This window comes from Apium graveolens, unplaced genomic scaffold (assembly GCF_009905375.1).
Source record: "Apium graveolens cultivar Ventura unplaced genomic scaffold, ASM990537v1 ctg2567_1, whole genome shotgun sequence".
Taxonomy (NCBI): Eukaryota; Viridiplantae; Streptophyta; class Magnoliopsida; order Apiales; family Apiaceae; genus Apium; species Apium graveolens.
The window spans coordinates 91,358-108,646 of record NW_027417721.1 but is presented as its reverse complement, the minus strand read 5'-3'; the positions used below and the strand labels follow the sequence as shown (position 1 = coordinate 108,646).

General features: G+C 30.3%; 1 protein-coding gene and 1 non-coding gene across 7 annotated transcripts; one reads left to right on the top strand and one right to left on the bottom strand.

The window, feature by feature from the left end:
* Positions 1 to 9,037: 9,037 nt before the first annotated feature.
* Positions 9,038 to 15,763, bottom strand: LOC141700600 (proline-rich receptor-like protein kinase PERK15). Of its 6 annotated transcripts, none has more exons than XM_074504304.1 (10): positions 15,604 to 15,763; positions 12,734 to 14,944; positions 11,960 to 12,619; positions 10,958 to 11,455; positions 10,615 to 10,698; positions 10,412 to 10,482; positions 10,246 to 10,322; positions 9,968 to 10,115; positions 9,667 to 9,828; positions 9,038 to 9,557 (listed from the first exon to the last, which is right to left on the bottom strand). In XM_074504304.1, the coding sequence occupies exons 3-10, from the start codon at positions 12,528 to 12,530 to the stop codon at positions 9,387 to 9,389; spliced, it is 1,782 nt and encodes a 593-aa protein (XP_074360405.1). In that variant the 5' UTR covers positions 12,531 to 12,619; positions 12,734 to 14,944; positions 15,604 to 15,763; the 3' UTR covers positions 9,038 to 9,386. The 6 variants fall into 6 exon arrangements, with proteins under 6 accessions (XP_074360405.1, XP_074360404.1, XP_074360406.1 ...); XM_074504303.1 differs by having other exon boundaries at positions 13,010 to 14,944; XM_074504305.1 differs by having other exon boundaries at positions 11,960 to 13,260; positions 13,356 to 14,944.
* TRNAG-UCC (transfer RNA glycine (anticodon UCC)) lies at positions 14,565 to 14,636 on the top strand. Its single transcript has one exon. It is a non-coding gene; the product is annotated as a tRNA-Gly (tRNA).
* Positions 15,764 to 17,289: the final 1,526 nt, after the last annotated feature.

The window sequence follows — 17,289 nt, the reverse complement described above, 5'->3', positions numbered from 1 at the left end:
CACATGATGATTCTAATCCTGATGCTAACAAACCCTGGTTCATATCCTGATATTGATTCATATCCTGATGAAGGAGAAATCCAGGAACATATCATGATCTTGAACATATCATGATCTTGATCATATCTTGTTGCAGAAGAAATCAAGATTTCTCATCATCGGGATTAAAATTAGGATGTTAATATGCAGAATATGCGCCAAGAGATATGAACAATGGTTCGAATGCAACTAATATAATTAAATCACACCTCACACTCCAACATAATAAGATTATGCCTGATTGTCTCCCCATGGTTATTCCTTGATATCCACATTCTTGTCACTCGAACCTTCAATTTCCAAGCTACTTGAGTAGCATCCAAAGCGGAAAAATTCTGATGGTCGTTCATATCTGAATGCAAGAAGAGGAGAAACTTAATAAATTAATATAAAACTTCAATTTATATTTGCGAAAATCAAGAATGTGTATCTCTATTATGATCTTCTGATGTTTGAGTATAGGTTGAGAGCTCAAGCATATGAATATATAGTACAGTTAAATGAATTTGATTATGGTAGAGTTGCATAATATTTTCAACTTTTAAACAGATATGCACTATTTTCATTGATTAATTGACTGAGAGTTTGTGTATCCACAATATTCTCTGTCAATTGTAATCCAAAGAATATGATTGAGAGTTTAAAAAACTTGTTTCATGAATATTGTGTCTAACACGGTAAGAAATGTAACAATATAACCGATCACGCGTAACTTGTATTTGAGGGTGATGAAAGTGATATAGGTATAAAAATGCGCACATCGATAGCATAATCACCCGGATAGAAAGCATATTCATTAGTTCCCCTTAAAAAAATTAAATTCTGGAATATTTATAAGATATGTTGTATTTAAACTTGCCACTAATAATATCAAAATAAAAATAAATAGAATAATAAGTAATAAAAAAATAATGTAGTATGTGTATCAGTGATACCACATTTTTTTACTCCCCTATGTTTGAGCAGCGTGTGCTGATTATCAAGTTGTTTTGATAACCATTTTCTTGTTGTGAGTCAAAATCCCCTTCAACATGTTTAAAACCGATATCATGTTTAAACTTTTCACATAAATCTAAGATTACCCGTGCATGAAACATCATACACAAAATAATATTGACGAAATTGCAACAATAACCAAATATCTACATAAACAGATGCAGTAATACACTTGTTTTAGATATTAACCTTATAACCTACTTTAGTTAGATTATAAAGGGAGATGAGAGCACTAACAAAAAATATGACGTTATTAAATGCTAATCAGGTTTGAAAACGACACATATGACATATAAGTAATTTAAGGATGGTTGAAATACCCGTCGACACAAATTTTGATTCTTCAATATTTTAATATTACTGATAGTCACCTTAAAGTGACACTTCCAATTTTAAATATTATAAAATGAATTCTTTAAAAAAAAGATAATAAAATTAAAATATTCAAAATAATAGCTAAATTTTGATATAAAATTTAGTTCAATATTACCCGTCATCACGTTAGGCGACACCTCACACTTTAAACTTTGAAAAAAATATAAATACTATATATATGTTATTTTAAAATATGTTAATTGACAACTTATACTTGATGTATACAATTTAAAAAATCAAACATTAGTACATTAAAATTATTTTCTAACAGAATTTTTCTATAAAAATTTAATATTACTGATATCCACCTTAACACCTCATATTTTAAGCATTATAAAATTAATTATTGAAAAATATATTATAAAATTAAAATATTTCTTTTCTCGACATAGTTTGTTGTAAAAAATTTAAAATTATATAATATATAACAATGATTTTGCAATGCAGATATATATAATTTTTCGAAAATGTAAACTGTGTATGCATATAATTTGAAATGCATAAAAATATCATATAAATATCACACTATCTCTTTTTTAAATTTTTGGAGATTTTCATTAATTCATTCAATATTTGATATTTTAATATCAAAAGATAATTGATCTCAAAATCAATATTACATAAGGTTACATAATTTATCCAAACTATTCATAGTTTAATATTGCACTTTTATCTATCCAATATTGTTTTATACATAATTTGAATGAACTTAATAATTTTATTAGTTAAATACAATAAAAAGTATTCATATAAACTAAATTTATTATTTATATACTATGATACTATTTAATTAAGATTTTTTCAATAAAATGTAAAAATGTATAAATTTGTAATAACTTTATTATTTATATACTATGCAATTTCTGTAAGTTCTTTTTTTATAAAGTCAATTAATATATTAAAATACAACACACATCAAGCATGATAGTTCAAACCTCACGAAGAAAACACTAATACAATTGTTAAACATATCAATTAGTTCAACATTACTCAGTGTCCTTGACACTTTAAACTTTAAAATAAGTTTTTTTGAAAATATGTTAATTGAAAATCACTATGTTATATTTGATGTAAACAATTTGTATAAAATTTGCAAAAGTAAAACATTAGTGCATTAAAATTATTTTACAACAAAATTTTTTTATTAAAAAATTATTTTAATATTATTGATATCCACCTTAAACTGACACTTCCAATTTTAAACATTATAAAATTAATTCTTTAAAAAAAAAGATAATAAAATTAAAATATTTTAAAATTACAAAAATTACATTAATTGTCAAAAGGTAAATATATACAAATAAAAATTATATAGTTATATTCAAAATAGCATACAAGTTAGTTCAATATCACCCGGCCTCGCACTTTAAACTTTGAAAAAATAAATATATATACTTTACATAAGTTATTTTAAAATATGTGAATTGACAACTATTATATTATAATTAGTGTATACAATTTGCAAAAATATATATTAGTGCATTAAAATTATTTTGCAACAAAAATTTTTTGTTAAAAAATTATTTTAATATTAATGATAGCCACCTTAAACTCACACCTCCAATTTTAAACATTATAAAATTAATTATTCAAAAAAAAATAATAAAATCAAAATATTTATTTTCTCGACACAGTTTGATGTAAAAAAATTTAAAAATATATAAATTACATTAATTGTCAAAAGGTAAATATATACTATAGACAAATGAAAAGTATATCAAAATAGCTGAATTTTGATATACAATTTAGTTCAATATTACTCGCCATGACAACACCTCACACTTTAAACTTTGAAAATATTTATATATATATATATTAATACTCTAAATAAGTTATTTTAAAATATGTTAATTGACAACCACTATGTTATATTTGATGTATACAATTTACAAAAGTAAACAATAGTGTATTAAAATTATTTTTCTAACAGAATTTTTTTATTTAAAATTCAATTTAATATTACTTATATTCACCTAACATTGACACCTCCTATTTTAAGCATTATAAAATTAATTTTTAGAAAAAATATTATAAAATTAAAATATTTCTTTTCTCGACATAATTTGCTGTAAAAAAAATTAAAATGACATAAAATATAACAATGATTTTGAAATGCAGATAAATATATTTTTTTTGAAAATGTAAACTGTGTATGCATATATTTTAAAATGCATAAAAATATCACATAAATATCACACTATCTCTTTTTTAATTTTTTTGAGATTTTCATTAATTCATTCAATATTTGAGATTTTAATTATCAAAAGATAATTGACCTCAAAATCAATATTACATAAGATTACATAATTTATCCAAACTTTTCATAGTTTAATATTGAACTTTTATCTTCATAATATTTTTTTGTACATAATTTGAATGAACTTAATAATTTTACTAGTTAAATACAATAAAAAGTATGCATATAAACTAAATTTATTATTTATATACTATGATACTTTTTAATCTGATTTTTTCAATAAAATGTAAAAATGAATCAACTTGTACTAAATTTATTATTTATATACTTTGCAATTTCTGTAACTATAAAAACGTCCTTTTTTTTATAAAGTCAATTGATATATTAAAATAGAACACAACACGCCTTGATAGTTCAAACCTCACCAAGAAGATACTAATACAATTATTAAACATAGCATGCAGTCTCACATACTCTTAGACCAAATATACTAAAGAAGAACCCACTCACTATTTACATTACTATTACAATCTTACATTATAATTTAGAAAATTGAAGCTCACTAAGCAACAAACTACAAATTAGCAAAAATCAGCTACACTAACACTGAAATATGGCATTAGAGTTAAACTTCAATTCATTCCTCTAGCATTAGCTTCCTCCATCATTGCCAATTGCATCAGCACTTCTTTACATGATACATGATATAAGGTGCAATATCACTGCAATTTAATAGTATTAACTGCAGCAGTCCTAGCCAAATGTATTAGCCATGTAGCCAAGGAAAGCTAGCATTGCAGTTCAACACAATGTCGACGTTACCACCAAATTCTTCTCACTCAGGTGAAATATATCACTATATGGGTTGAACTGTGAACCTTTCTTCCTGGACTTTTGCTGATATGTTATTTATGCAGATTATACGTAGAAATTATGAGCTTTTATGTTCTAAGAACTTAGTGACATATGTTAGCTTCTATCAAAACAGAGATGATTTCTCACCAGATATGAAGATATACAAATATGGGAAAAGGAATCTTGAATCTCAGAAGTTTAATGTGGACAAACAGACTTTTGTATATCTTTTCTGGTAGCTGAAACCAAAATAAAAAACATTGATGCACATTTTATTATAAGGAACTGTGAAAAAACAATTCTTGAGTTATGAGTATGAGAGTGAAGAAATTTTACAGGAACCCAAAATTCATCCTTCTCAATATTTCCATGGTTCTGATGGTGAGTTATGTGGCTGATTCTCCTACAGGAACTCACCTTTGTAATATTTTACAAAATTGCGTAATGCTCAGAGTGCAATGCCATCGTCAGCAATACCAAAATAACAACAAAATCCCTCATGACATAACTAACAGACCTCCAAGGATTCTTAACCCAACAATGCTTGAAAATAATACAAACATATTATCAATACAAAAAACAACACTAAAATTACATAAAGAAAGGAGTGTAGAGACAAATTAAAAGAAAAACATAAAAAAAAGAACTATGATGTACTAACCTGTTTGTTCATTAACAAATGAAACTCAATTAAAATCTACATGTAACCTGCAAAAAGAAAGAGAAAAAATGAGATTCTGAGATTTGAAATTTGAGAGAAGAAGAATAACAGACGTATATATATCAATAATTTAACTCAATTTACAAATCAAGGAGTGATAGTTTCTATAGATAAGTATGAAATTCAAAATTTAAAAATATAACAAATAAATGAGTAAATCATGCATGATTGATTAGTCTAAAATCTTTTTCCATAGCTTGCTTTTTGAATTCCAAATTATAAATGTAGATTAAGAATATTTATACAAATATACCAAATCAATACAAAAAAATAATACAAAAATTACAAAAAAGAAAGAGTAAAAGAGATGACATATCAAATCAATACAAAAAATTATACTAAAATTACAAAAAAAGAGTAAAAAGTCGAATAAAAAGAAAAAAATTGAAAATAGAAGAATGAGAGAGATAAATGTCTGATATAATTTGAAATAGTGATTTTTGAAGGTAGATATATTTGAATAGATAGTTTTATCGTATTCGTGCCTAAAATTGTGGATCTTGAGTAGCACATATTAATTGGGTAATTTGAATGGATATGAGATAATTAAGAAAATTTGAATTTCAAAAAAAAACAATTGAATGTGTAAATAAAGAATGAGAGAATAAGGAAACCAATAATTATCATTGAATTAGTGTTGTAACAGATGTGAGAAAATCATGCAAATCTTTCCTTTGATAAGATGTTTAAATTTTAAAATTCAAAATTTTTCCATGTTTAGTGTTTTGATGGGTAAAAAAATGGGTAAACTTATATGGATATATCCATGGATATATATATTTTATACTTAATATGGGTCATGGGTAAATTTATTTACCCATTGGGTAAATTTTGTGGATATATCCAGGGATCTAGTGATTTTATACTTAATATGGGTTATGGGTACCCATTTGGAAAATGAGTAAATTAAGGAGTAGTCATTAAGAATATATAGATTAAATATACCTCCAGTTGCAGTAGATCACTAACTTCTATGGCCAACAAGATTGACGATATCATCAATCTGTGTAAAAAATATATGTTAATGTATGTATCTCGTATATACTGTTCGGTAGTCTTTATAATAAGTTGGTGATTTGTGTTATACAAATTAGTGATTGTCGTCGTACGATTTAGTCATTAAAGTGTGAATCTGGTGAATTATTTCATAAAATTCGATATTTGTGTTTATATATCATGTTCAAATTTCAGGTCTGATGAGTTTTATTGAAAAATGTTGGTTGTTGTTTACAATTATCAATGATTTTATATTTCATATATCCCCCTCCTATTTCACAGTTTTCATTCAAAATTTCACTCACCAACACCTTTGCCGCATATATATTCAACTTCGATCATCTCATCATTTCATATTATACAGGTTAATAATTTGTGTAATATAAATAGTAATCGAAGATGGATCAGAAAGTTTAGTTATAGGTCATGGTGGCAGACGAAGATAGATCGGAAATGATGACGGAGGTAGAATGGAGATGGTGGGTTTAACTGACTAGTTGTGATGGAAGATGAAGATAGTGATCAGAGATGAAGATGATTTTAATGTATGTATATCAAGCGTTTATATTTTTAGTCGACTTGACAATTATAATTAAAAAGTATTAGGCTAGTTTCTAGTTTCTATTAGGGTAAATGATCTAATTCGTCACTGTACAATACCAAAACTTTCACTTAGGTCACCAGCCCAAAAAAGTTTTCAGTCAAACACTTAAACAATAAAAATATTTCAAATAGGTTGCTCTCGTTAGTGCCGTTAAATTGACTAACAGAAAAGTGACGTGTAACTGACGTGTCATCAAGTTTAATAGTGAATTCATCACTGAACTTTGTATCATTTTCAATTAGGTCACCGACTAATTTTTTAAAAAAGTTATTTTCTTTTTCTTTTAAAGAAGAAATTCAGATAATTTTTTCAAAAATCTGAATTGATTAAATAACATATTTTTATTGATATTTTTTTCAACATCGATAATTGTATCTGACAGATAAATTTTTGAATATTTATTTTTTTTCCGAGTAATAACACTTTAATTAAAAATTTTACATACTTATTTTTTTAATATGTTTGAAAATTAATATAATCAATTTTTTGACCTTACAAATTTGTTTAAACATGTTTGATCCAACAAACAGTACATTTAAGAGAAATTTAAAACAAAATATACCTATTAAATTAATTACATAATCGATTTTAATTCAGAAAAAGCTAAGATCTGTTTTAATTCTTAACCATAAAAATGATATTTTCTGGACAAACTTAAAGTACGGAACTTATTAAGAATAAAAAAACTCTACCCAGAAAGAATAAAATCAATAGTGATTATTATATAAGAAAACTTAAAAATAAAATGTACCCCTTAAATTTATAATAATTTTTTTTAATTTTTGTGTGGGTATATTTCAATTAATTCAATAAAATATAATAATCAGTTTTTTTAAAAATAAAATTTTTAATTTTTTTTTGCGACTCAGTGACTAATTTGAAAGTTTTTAGATTGTTTAACAGATCTTCATTAATAGTCAACACATTTTAACAGTCGTGCAAAAATTTTGGATTTTTGTAATGTGATTGAAGTTTTATGTAATTCAGTAATGCGAATGAAAACTTTTTTGGGCTGGTGACCTAAGTGAAAGTTTAGGTATTGTACAGTGACGAATTCGCTAATTTACCCATTTCTATTATAAAATTGTTTTTATTTAAACAGCTCGTGTATATAGGGTTGCACATGGGTTGAGCAAACCGACCAACCCGACCCAACCAACCCTTCTTCAACCCGAAAAATCCGACCCCACGTAAACCGAATTATAGATGGGTTGTTTCTTGATCAACCCGACATAAATGGATTGGATAAGGGTTACAAATATTTTTACCCTAACCCAACCCAACCCGATTCATTAATATATCATCCATAATTTTATATAATTTTTTAAGTTTGACATATATTTACACCTCTTCTCGTATGTTTTCACGTAACTACTATAACATCTTAATTTTTTAAGTTTGATATGTATCATATATTTTCACGTAACTACTACAATATCTTAAATGATTTGTGTATTTTTTCCATCTCCAATATCATCTTACGATTTGTAAGTAATATATATATACATGCTATATATATATATGAAAAACTTTGCATTTTGGGGCCCTTACACAACAAGAGGCCTTAGAGCATCCACACTGTAATCCCACTTTGCTCATTGGGGCACGTACCATATATTGTAACTGGATTTACATTGTAGAGGAGTTTTAAAAAGAGGGCAGTCCCACCCTCCTGCGCCCGTCCCACTTCCTTCACTTTTACTATTTTAATGTAAATAAAAGATAAACATGCATGCTGCTGACCTCCTGCTTTTTATATTTTCAACTTTTTTGATTTCTAACGTTAACATAACATACATATTTTTGTAACATTAACTTACAAACGGTAATAATATTTTTCTTCTATAAATACTCAATTATAAATATAAATATAAATTATTTATTTATTTAATTAAATATAATATAGTAAGATATTTATAATTATAAATTATAATTTTATAAGAAGTATTGTTAAAGAAAGAATAAGATAAAGTTAAAAGGAACCCATGTATAAGTAGAATTGAGCTTGTGTATTGGAGGGGAGTGGCTACTTGTTTTTTAATAATCATTAGTTGGCAAAAATATAACCCCACTTATAAATGGGTTGGGTCTTGACATTGTGGATGCTCTTAGATGAGTCTCACATGATCATCTTACAGCCGCCTAGTGTCTGATCCTTACATGTTCTGGTCAGAAAATAAGGATATTGGTAAGAATATAAAAAAAAAGTGGTCTAAATATTGAATTATCAAACATGAATGATAGCTTCGCGACCTAAGTAATTAATAAGTTCTTTAATTAATAGTAACCCCGTACACAGATGCTGGATGCATTTGAAACTTCAACCAGACCTCTTTCCCTCTGTAATAAAATGATACAAGATACAAAGTCGCTTTTTCGTTTTTTTTTTGAAAAATGAAAAATTAGTACCAACAAAATAATACAGTCATGAATCTATTACTTTCAGTACCAGCTAGTAGCCAGTACCATTCCCCTGTCCATGATTTTTCTTTGTTAACCAATAATCGCAATCGCTGTAATAAAAAAAATGATTGTAGCAATCAACGAAAACATGATCTAATTTTTCTTCTCCCTGTAATAAGAAGAATTACAAGGGTTGAGGCCTAGTCACTTGTGTATTCTCCACTGTCAAGTACCATTTTCCTGAACTTCAACATATCTGCATTGTAGGCAGTTGTGTCGTAAACCTGACTTGCTGTCAAGCCCGAGCTTGCTTTCGAGCCAGCATCGCTCAAGTCATCTAGCGACAAATCCCCTTCCAGTGTACGTACAATCTGTTATCAATGCAGTTGCCAGTTGTATATGTAACCATTTCTTATTCATTATAAATAATAGAATGTGCTCTTTTTATTGCTTGTGATAAAATTTGTATATCTATGATACCTGGCTCATCTTTGGCCGTCTTCTAGCAGAATGGCGAACACTGGCAGCAGCCAAGGCAACCATGCGCGCCACTTCTTCAGAATTATAGTTATTCTCCAAGCGAGGATCCACCAATTCACTGTAGTTTCCATCTTCCAATGCTTTTGTCATTAGTGGTCTCGCCTGTTTCAGCATTTACCACAAAAAATAGTATACTTTTAGTTTTTTTATGGAGCTGTTACCAGGTGTAAAATGCCAGATTCTGATATCCATGAGGAAATAAACTAGAATCTGAGTCCATGTATATAAAACAAAAACATACCCAATCTACCAAACCATCATCCGAATATTTACTTGTGGGATCAAATGGTTTCCTTCCGGTTATGAGCTCTAAGAGCATGACGCCAAATGAAAAAACATCAGATTTATCTGTCAATTTTCCGCTTTGTGCATATTCTGGGGCCAAGTACCTGCAATCCTCAAACAATGACATGATGGTAGCCCCAAAATTATGTGGATTCAAGTGTTGTATGGAATTTATTTTTATGTAACACACGCGATCTCTAAAGATATTGGTCGTGTTATAACTTGATTAATTACCCGAAAGTTCCCATGACACGAGTGGATACATGAGTGAAATTATCAGAAGAAAGTTTAGCTAAACCAAAATCAGCTACCTGATACAGAGTGAAATATGTTCAGTATTGATTGTACATAAGCATGTCCAATTCTAGAATTAACTTAGTTCTATAATGAAGTATGTTACCATAGCTTCATAATTGTTATCTAGGAGTATATTAGCTGCTTTGATGTCACGATGAATGATCTTAGGGTGGCCTATAAGAAGCCAAAAAAACTATGTAAGTTGGAAAGGAGGAAAAAATAGACATATATGAAAAAAACGAGTATAGGATTGCAGAGAGATTTTTTTTTATAAAAACAGTGATAGAGATGCAGAAAGATTCATACAATCTTCGTGAAGATAAGCAAGTCCTTTTGCTGATCCCACAGCAATACGAAGCCTAGTTGGCCAATCCATGACTGTTCCTTTATCTGCAAAACAATATAAAGAATTTTCTTATAAGTTTTGAAAATATTACGGTTAAACTTATGTATACCCCCGCACACAGCCAATGATATAAAATTATAGGACTATCACGTCCTATTACCAGACTCGGACATGAAAGCATGATGATATTCTGCAGCTTAATACTTTTTAATCCAATGCAAATAAACATTCTGAGATGTAAAAGGAAATGATGGAATGGTCATATAGATTTGCAGGACTTAATTATTGTTTAAACCAACTTACTATAAAGATGATATTCCAAGGTTTTGTTAGGAACAAATTCATAAACTAGCATTCTCTGGGTATCAGCAATTGAATATCCAACGAGTGACACAAGATGGCGATGGTGGACGCGGCTAATTATCTCAACTTCCGCCTGGAACTCTCTCTCCCCTTGCCCACTACCCGTCTTTAAGCTTTTTACAGCAACCTCTCGACCATTAGGCAGCACACCTTTATGAACATATCCGAACCCACCTTGTCCTATTAAGTTGGCATCAGAAAATCCATTAGTGGCTGAGGCTAAATCCTCATAGGAGAACTGGCTCTGATTATATCCAAGACTCATATTCGTTAGATGCTGTCCCTGAGGTGTTGGATGTGACCCTGAATAGTTGGAGCTGTGCTCACCGCTCTGCGGTGCTCCCCAGCCACCTGCATTAGGTGGTGCTTGTAGCTTTACAACATGGTCTTGAGGACCATTCCACTGTTGACGACCTTGGTAATATTCAACGTGTGAACCTGGATCAATATACGTTCATTACATGAATGATCTTAATCTAAAGCAATACATATGGCCTCTCATGAATGCATATGACAAAAAATTCTACTACTGCAATGAAAGTTCGAGACCAAGAGATGTATACATACCGGTGAAAGAAAAAGAACAACTTTTTCACAATTATTCACCAACAATATATAATAGGACACAAAATCATTACAATTTGCATAACTTTTATGACACGATCATGTGGTACATGCATTATGCATACAGTTCAACAATAAAATCTTCCGGTTCAGGAATTTACTGTAAATTGGATATGTAGGGTTTTAGATTATATTATAATATTTATACTAAAGTTGGGAATTTGATAAAAATTACAAAGTGTAAGAGAAATACATTTTATCATAATGTGATAAATTTGCCCAACCTATACAAGGGGCTTGGAGATAGAGGGTTGATTTTATATAACTAACACAGCACATTTACTTAACAGACGACAATGCATTAAGTAAAATATGTACCATTAGGGGGGTATGATTTTCTCTTCTTTTTCCTGCAACATACTGCACAAGCAATGATCAGAACAGCCAGAACAACTACACTACCAAGAACTCCTCCTGTAATAGAACCTGCGTTGTCATTTGATGATGATTTCTGACGACTTGACCCATTGGATGGGGACCTGCCAGGCGGTGCAGCTGATGGTGTGAGTGTGAGTGCAGGATCAACTATCGGAGGTGGGGAGAAAAATACACCAGGCACTTCCGGGGTGGTAGGCGCAGGCGGAGATATGGCAGCAGCTGGAGGTGATATGGCAGCAGCTGGAGGTGATGGACTTTTCCCTGATGGTGGAGATGACTTACTCCCAGATGAAGGTGAGGACTTGGAATCCGGTGGTGGAGGAGACTCACTTTTTGGTGGGGGCGATGATGGAGGTGGCGAGGATGGTGGTGGTGATTTTGACGGTGGTGGTGAAGACGGGGGCGGAGATGAGTTGCCACCAGAAGAAGGTGGTGGTGAACTACTACTGCTATTATTGCCAGAGGGAGCAGAGTCAGGGGATGAAGCCATTTGCAAAGATATGAAACTCATTCCAGCCAAGTATTAATTAGGCTTTTACACAGGCCGGAAAATTAACCTGACACGCTCTCCCCTAACCACTCCACTTTGATTCAGCACCCCTATACATCAAAATGTCAAACTGCATAAGCACATAGATATCGACTGTAGCACCGTATCAAATTACTAAAAGATTTTTATGTGGTTGATGTACATATTAATTCTGCAGGTCATACCAATTGTCACATTTGCATGCAATCACAGAAATTCCAAGATAATTCATTTATTTTCTTTTTGATTACACCCTGTCAATATCTGTTTCTTCATCATGCATACATTTCAAGAACCACATTCACCGATATCAGATTGATCATTTTCAAAGGAACACTATCATAGAAAGTTGTTATCTCAACACATTAAAAATGTAGACATGCATAAAAAGGTGAAGAGTTTCTAAGCTCTATGATTCTGTGTTTACATGTAAAGAAATGGAAAGGGAAAAGAATACTAACCTGTATCTGCGTACGGGCGAGATAGAATTGGGGGTTGGGGGAGAGAGACAGGGCAATACAAATACACAATAGGGTGATGATAATAAAAAGAGAAGAATTTTGGGAGAATAGTAATTCTCAAAGTAAAGAGAGAGAAAAGGAGTTGCATTTTTGAGTTTTGCACTTCATTTTCTCCCTCCTCCACTTGCCTTACTTCCCCCTCCTACAAACATGCTTCTATTTCTTCTTCCATCTTCTCATATCTTTTTCCGCTGCTTCATCCAATTTTTGCCTTCAGCTAACCCCCATATATAGAAAACTTCTCTTCTTTACTATTTTCTTTTTTAGTTATGTAAACATAACATACCTCACAACAATTGCAGGCCTATTTTTCCACATTTGAGGACCTTTTATTCTCCAATTGTCCAGAAGGTGCTCAGTTGTCATAGCTCAATCACAGTCCAGATAATCAATGAGCTAATATTTGAAATTTGATATATTTAGCTAAAACAAAAACACAATTCAGTATAGAGCAACAAAGGCAAATCTTCAGCTTCAAAGAATTTTCTGAATATTTTTATCTAAATTCAATATGAAGTCATAAGAACAAAAAAAATCGCAAAATATGAAGTAATATGTTCTAATTACTAAACCAACATTCACATTGTATAGCAGTACTGAAACTGAAATATCAGGATAACATCATCCTGTTCTTGTTCATTATAGTCATACTAGATGTTGCAAAAATACCTCCTCCATCATTTACATCATAAGATATGGGTTGAACTCCACAGATGTCATTAACTGTATCAAAAGCTAGTAATTCACCTGTTGAGGTAGCCCAGTATGCCGCCCGTTTTTTGTAAAAGCCATTATCTTTCAAATAAATGCCCCAAGCTCAGGAAACAGAAAACATTACAGCAGGTCCAAGACCTTGTCTCTGAGCTATAAATGTCAAAGCAAAGCATTGAAGGACCATTGTAAATGTCGAATGCACATATTACCTCGTAATCTTCCCCACAATTTAACAGAGAGGGCTCAAAGGCAGGTATAAAATTTGGTTCAGGACCATGATAGTAAATAGACCGAGGCAGCACATGAAATCCCCTATTTGCAGGATTGCAAATGTAGTATTCATTTACGCTCTCATCACCGACTCCTTGACAGAGAAGCAATACACTGCAGATCTTAACCGTCCATGGAAGAAATGACAATGAAGAATCAGGAATCCCATATGCCGCTTGGTCGAGAGATACAAAGAAGCGGTTATAATCATCCTGACAAAAGAAACCGGAAACCAGACATGTCCGGGAAGCAGAGAGTCTGCCATTAATATCCTACGCGAATTATAATATTGCAGTTCTAAAATCTTCAAACTTGTCTCAGTGATCAAATATTTAGAATTAACTTCAGTAACTTTGGATCATTATACTTAATCATGGGAGACACTTCAAAGTACTTGTAAACTCTTTGAACTTGTCTGCTTCTGAGTTCTGAGTGCTGCATTTCTTGATTCTTATACAAATCCTTAGTGGTAGAACTACAATTTCTTCAGTTCTATGAATATAACATGCTAGCGTTTGTAGTCCAACAGTTAGGATAATTGCCTTCCAAGCAATAGACCTGGGTTCGACTCCCGGCAAACGCATGATAATTATAGATAATAATTTTTTTTCAGCCGTCAATTTATGCAGTTTTATACAGTAGAATAACAATTTATGCAGTTTTATACAGTAGAATAACAAAAGAACTTTACTAAATAGAGAGAACTTACTGCCTGTAATACCCTTAGAACAGCTCTGATGGCGCAGCTGTTTTAAGTGTATTTCGCTCCTGCGCCATCAGAAGATGTGGCAGTAAGTAGAGCTTTCTTCACTTCCCCAAATATATGCAACTCTTCCATGGCAGATTTATTGAGACTTTGTATAGAGCTAGCTAATTCCGAGAAAACGACGGCTGATAAACAAAGAATTGTGCAATTAGCCAAAATATTAATAGTCACAGAGCATAACTTACGAAATGTGGTTAAAATATTAAACGATAACATGCCACAAGCTAACTATACACCTTAGTAACTACAATAATGTACTTCTCGACCGACCTTTAGAGCAGTTGCAAAGCATTTTTCTGTTACCATGTCCTCACAAGGTAGTACACATAGTATGTCATAATTCAAAAATACATCATATTTCACATGAATCGGGTTTAAATCTCAGTGATCTTAACGGCCCCTTCCCTTAGTATCATAAATGACAAAATTCACTCTAGATCACTAAATTTTTTCGACAGCTAAAACTCAACTTTTGTCCAATTACAACAACTATCAAGCAAAAGATAAACTAACACATTAAACATAAAGTAATTGAAATAACTTAAACACACTTCAAGAAAATCTACATGTCTAAGAAAATCTATATGTCCAATTAAAATAATTTAAAACACACTTAAGTAATTGAATTAAGAATTAAACCATATGTCTGCCTGCACAGAAGATTTCTATCCAAATCTTAAGAATTAGTCCAGATAATCACATTATTACATAATCACCTCAAGAAGTTAAGTGTTCTTGGATAAATCTCAAAAGAGGGTTTCTAAAAACAACCATAAATGCTTACATGCAAGCTATAGGCTGGGTGATATAGCTTAGAAAAAGATGAATTTACTGGTGCTTAGACCTTTGCAAGTAAGAAAGATAGTGAGAGATTTACAGAGAGAAAGATGACTGAGAGGGTTCTAAAAAATGAGGAATAAGAAAGAAGGGTTGGAAAATGAAGGGGTTAAATTGCAGGGGCATAATAATCTTTTTAGTTAAAAACCATTTAATTTTTCTTTTCTTTAATGCAAAACATTTTTGCAAAATATACAAGGGACCGATCAAAATCGGATATCTGATTCGATTATAAAACTGTAAAAACAGATTTTTTTGAATCACTAAAATTTTAGTTCGGATGCAATTGAACTGGATAAATCAGATTAAAAACGGATTATCATAATTCATATAATGGTTTAGTATAAGTTTTTAAGACATAGATATTCCACCTAACCCTACAACTTGATCACAATCTTCTGCAAATACATTCTTTATCTATGGACTCTGATCAACCAAGTATATTTGACTGTAGGCGATGGAATATATAAAATAATTTGTGAGTATTCCCTGTGACAGATGATGAATCTACAACGTAATTTTCATTTCCTATACCTGGTAACTCTCCATTCACCCTAAAGATTACACAATTTTTTTTTAGAACTCCCAGTTCACTAAAACATTGTCATTTAAAATATTAGTTACTTATTATATATTTTACATAAAATTCCTTTACTTTTATTATAAATAAAAAAAATCGAACCCCGTTCGCATATCCTAGTTCACTAAGACAGCGGTATTGTCATTTAAAACATTAATTACTTATATTTTACATAAAATTCCTTTACTTCTATTAAAAAAAAAATCGAGCCGGATTCGGATATCCGAATTCTTATAAAAATGTGATCAAGATCCGTATTCATATTTATGAAAAAAACCGAACTCTGCTCTAGTTATTTTGGATTGAATATCCAAATTTACGAATCTTTTAATTGAATTCCGAAATAAAAATTTGAATAATCCGATTCTTGAATTTTTATACTCATATTAAGGTATTAGTATCTTAATTAGACTTATTTTTTTTTGCACAAAACATTTATAATAAATGTGCCTACAGAATTCCCTAGGCTGATCTGTATGTGTTAATGTTACTTATTTAGTAATTATTTATTGATTGTGATAATGTTGCTAAGTTTTCAAATTTAAAGGAATGATTCTTTGTATCCATGCAATTTTCTAACTATGCTAATTTGTTTTTCCTTTCACTCTGTAAAAGTCGGGTTAACTTTAGCTCCATGTATAACATAACAATAATTATACGTATTTTAACACTAATATTGGAGATAAGTTTCTGTTTGTTTGAACTTGCATAAATAAGTTGCTTTCATGCTAATCTCCTTAGTAATGATGTTTGATATTTTTATGGGTAGATCCTGCATAATGTGATCATTTGTAACTTTGTTTATCATTTATTTTCCTAGACTAGAAGCTCTTTGTATTTCTAGATTATAGGTAATCAAGTGATTAGTCATGTAAATTTGGTTTTTAAACGGTATGACGAATTTCTCAGGGTAAAACAACATTTAAAGCCAAAAAATTAACGTTCAAATTAACAAAAGTTAATATTATAAGATACATCCTATAACATGAGCATTCATGGATAATCAAATTATTAAAAAAATAACAAGATACACCAAAAATTAATATAGTAAGT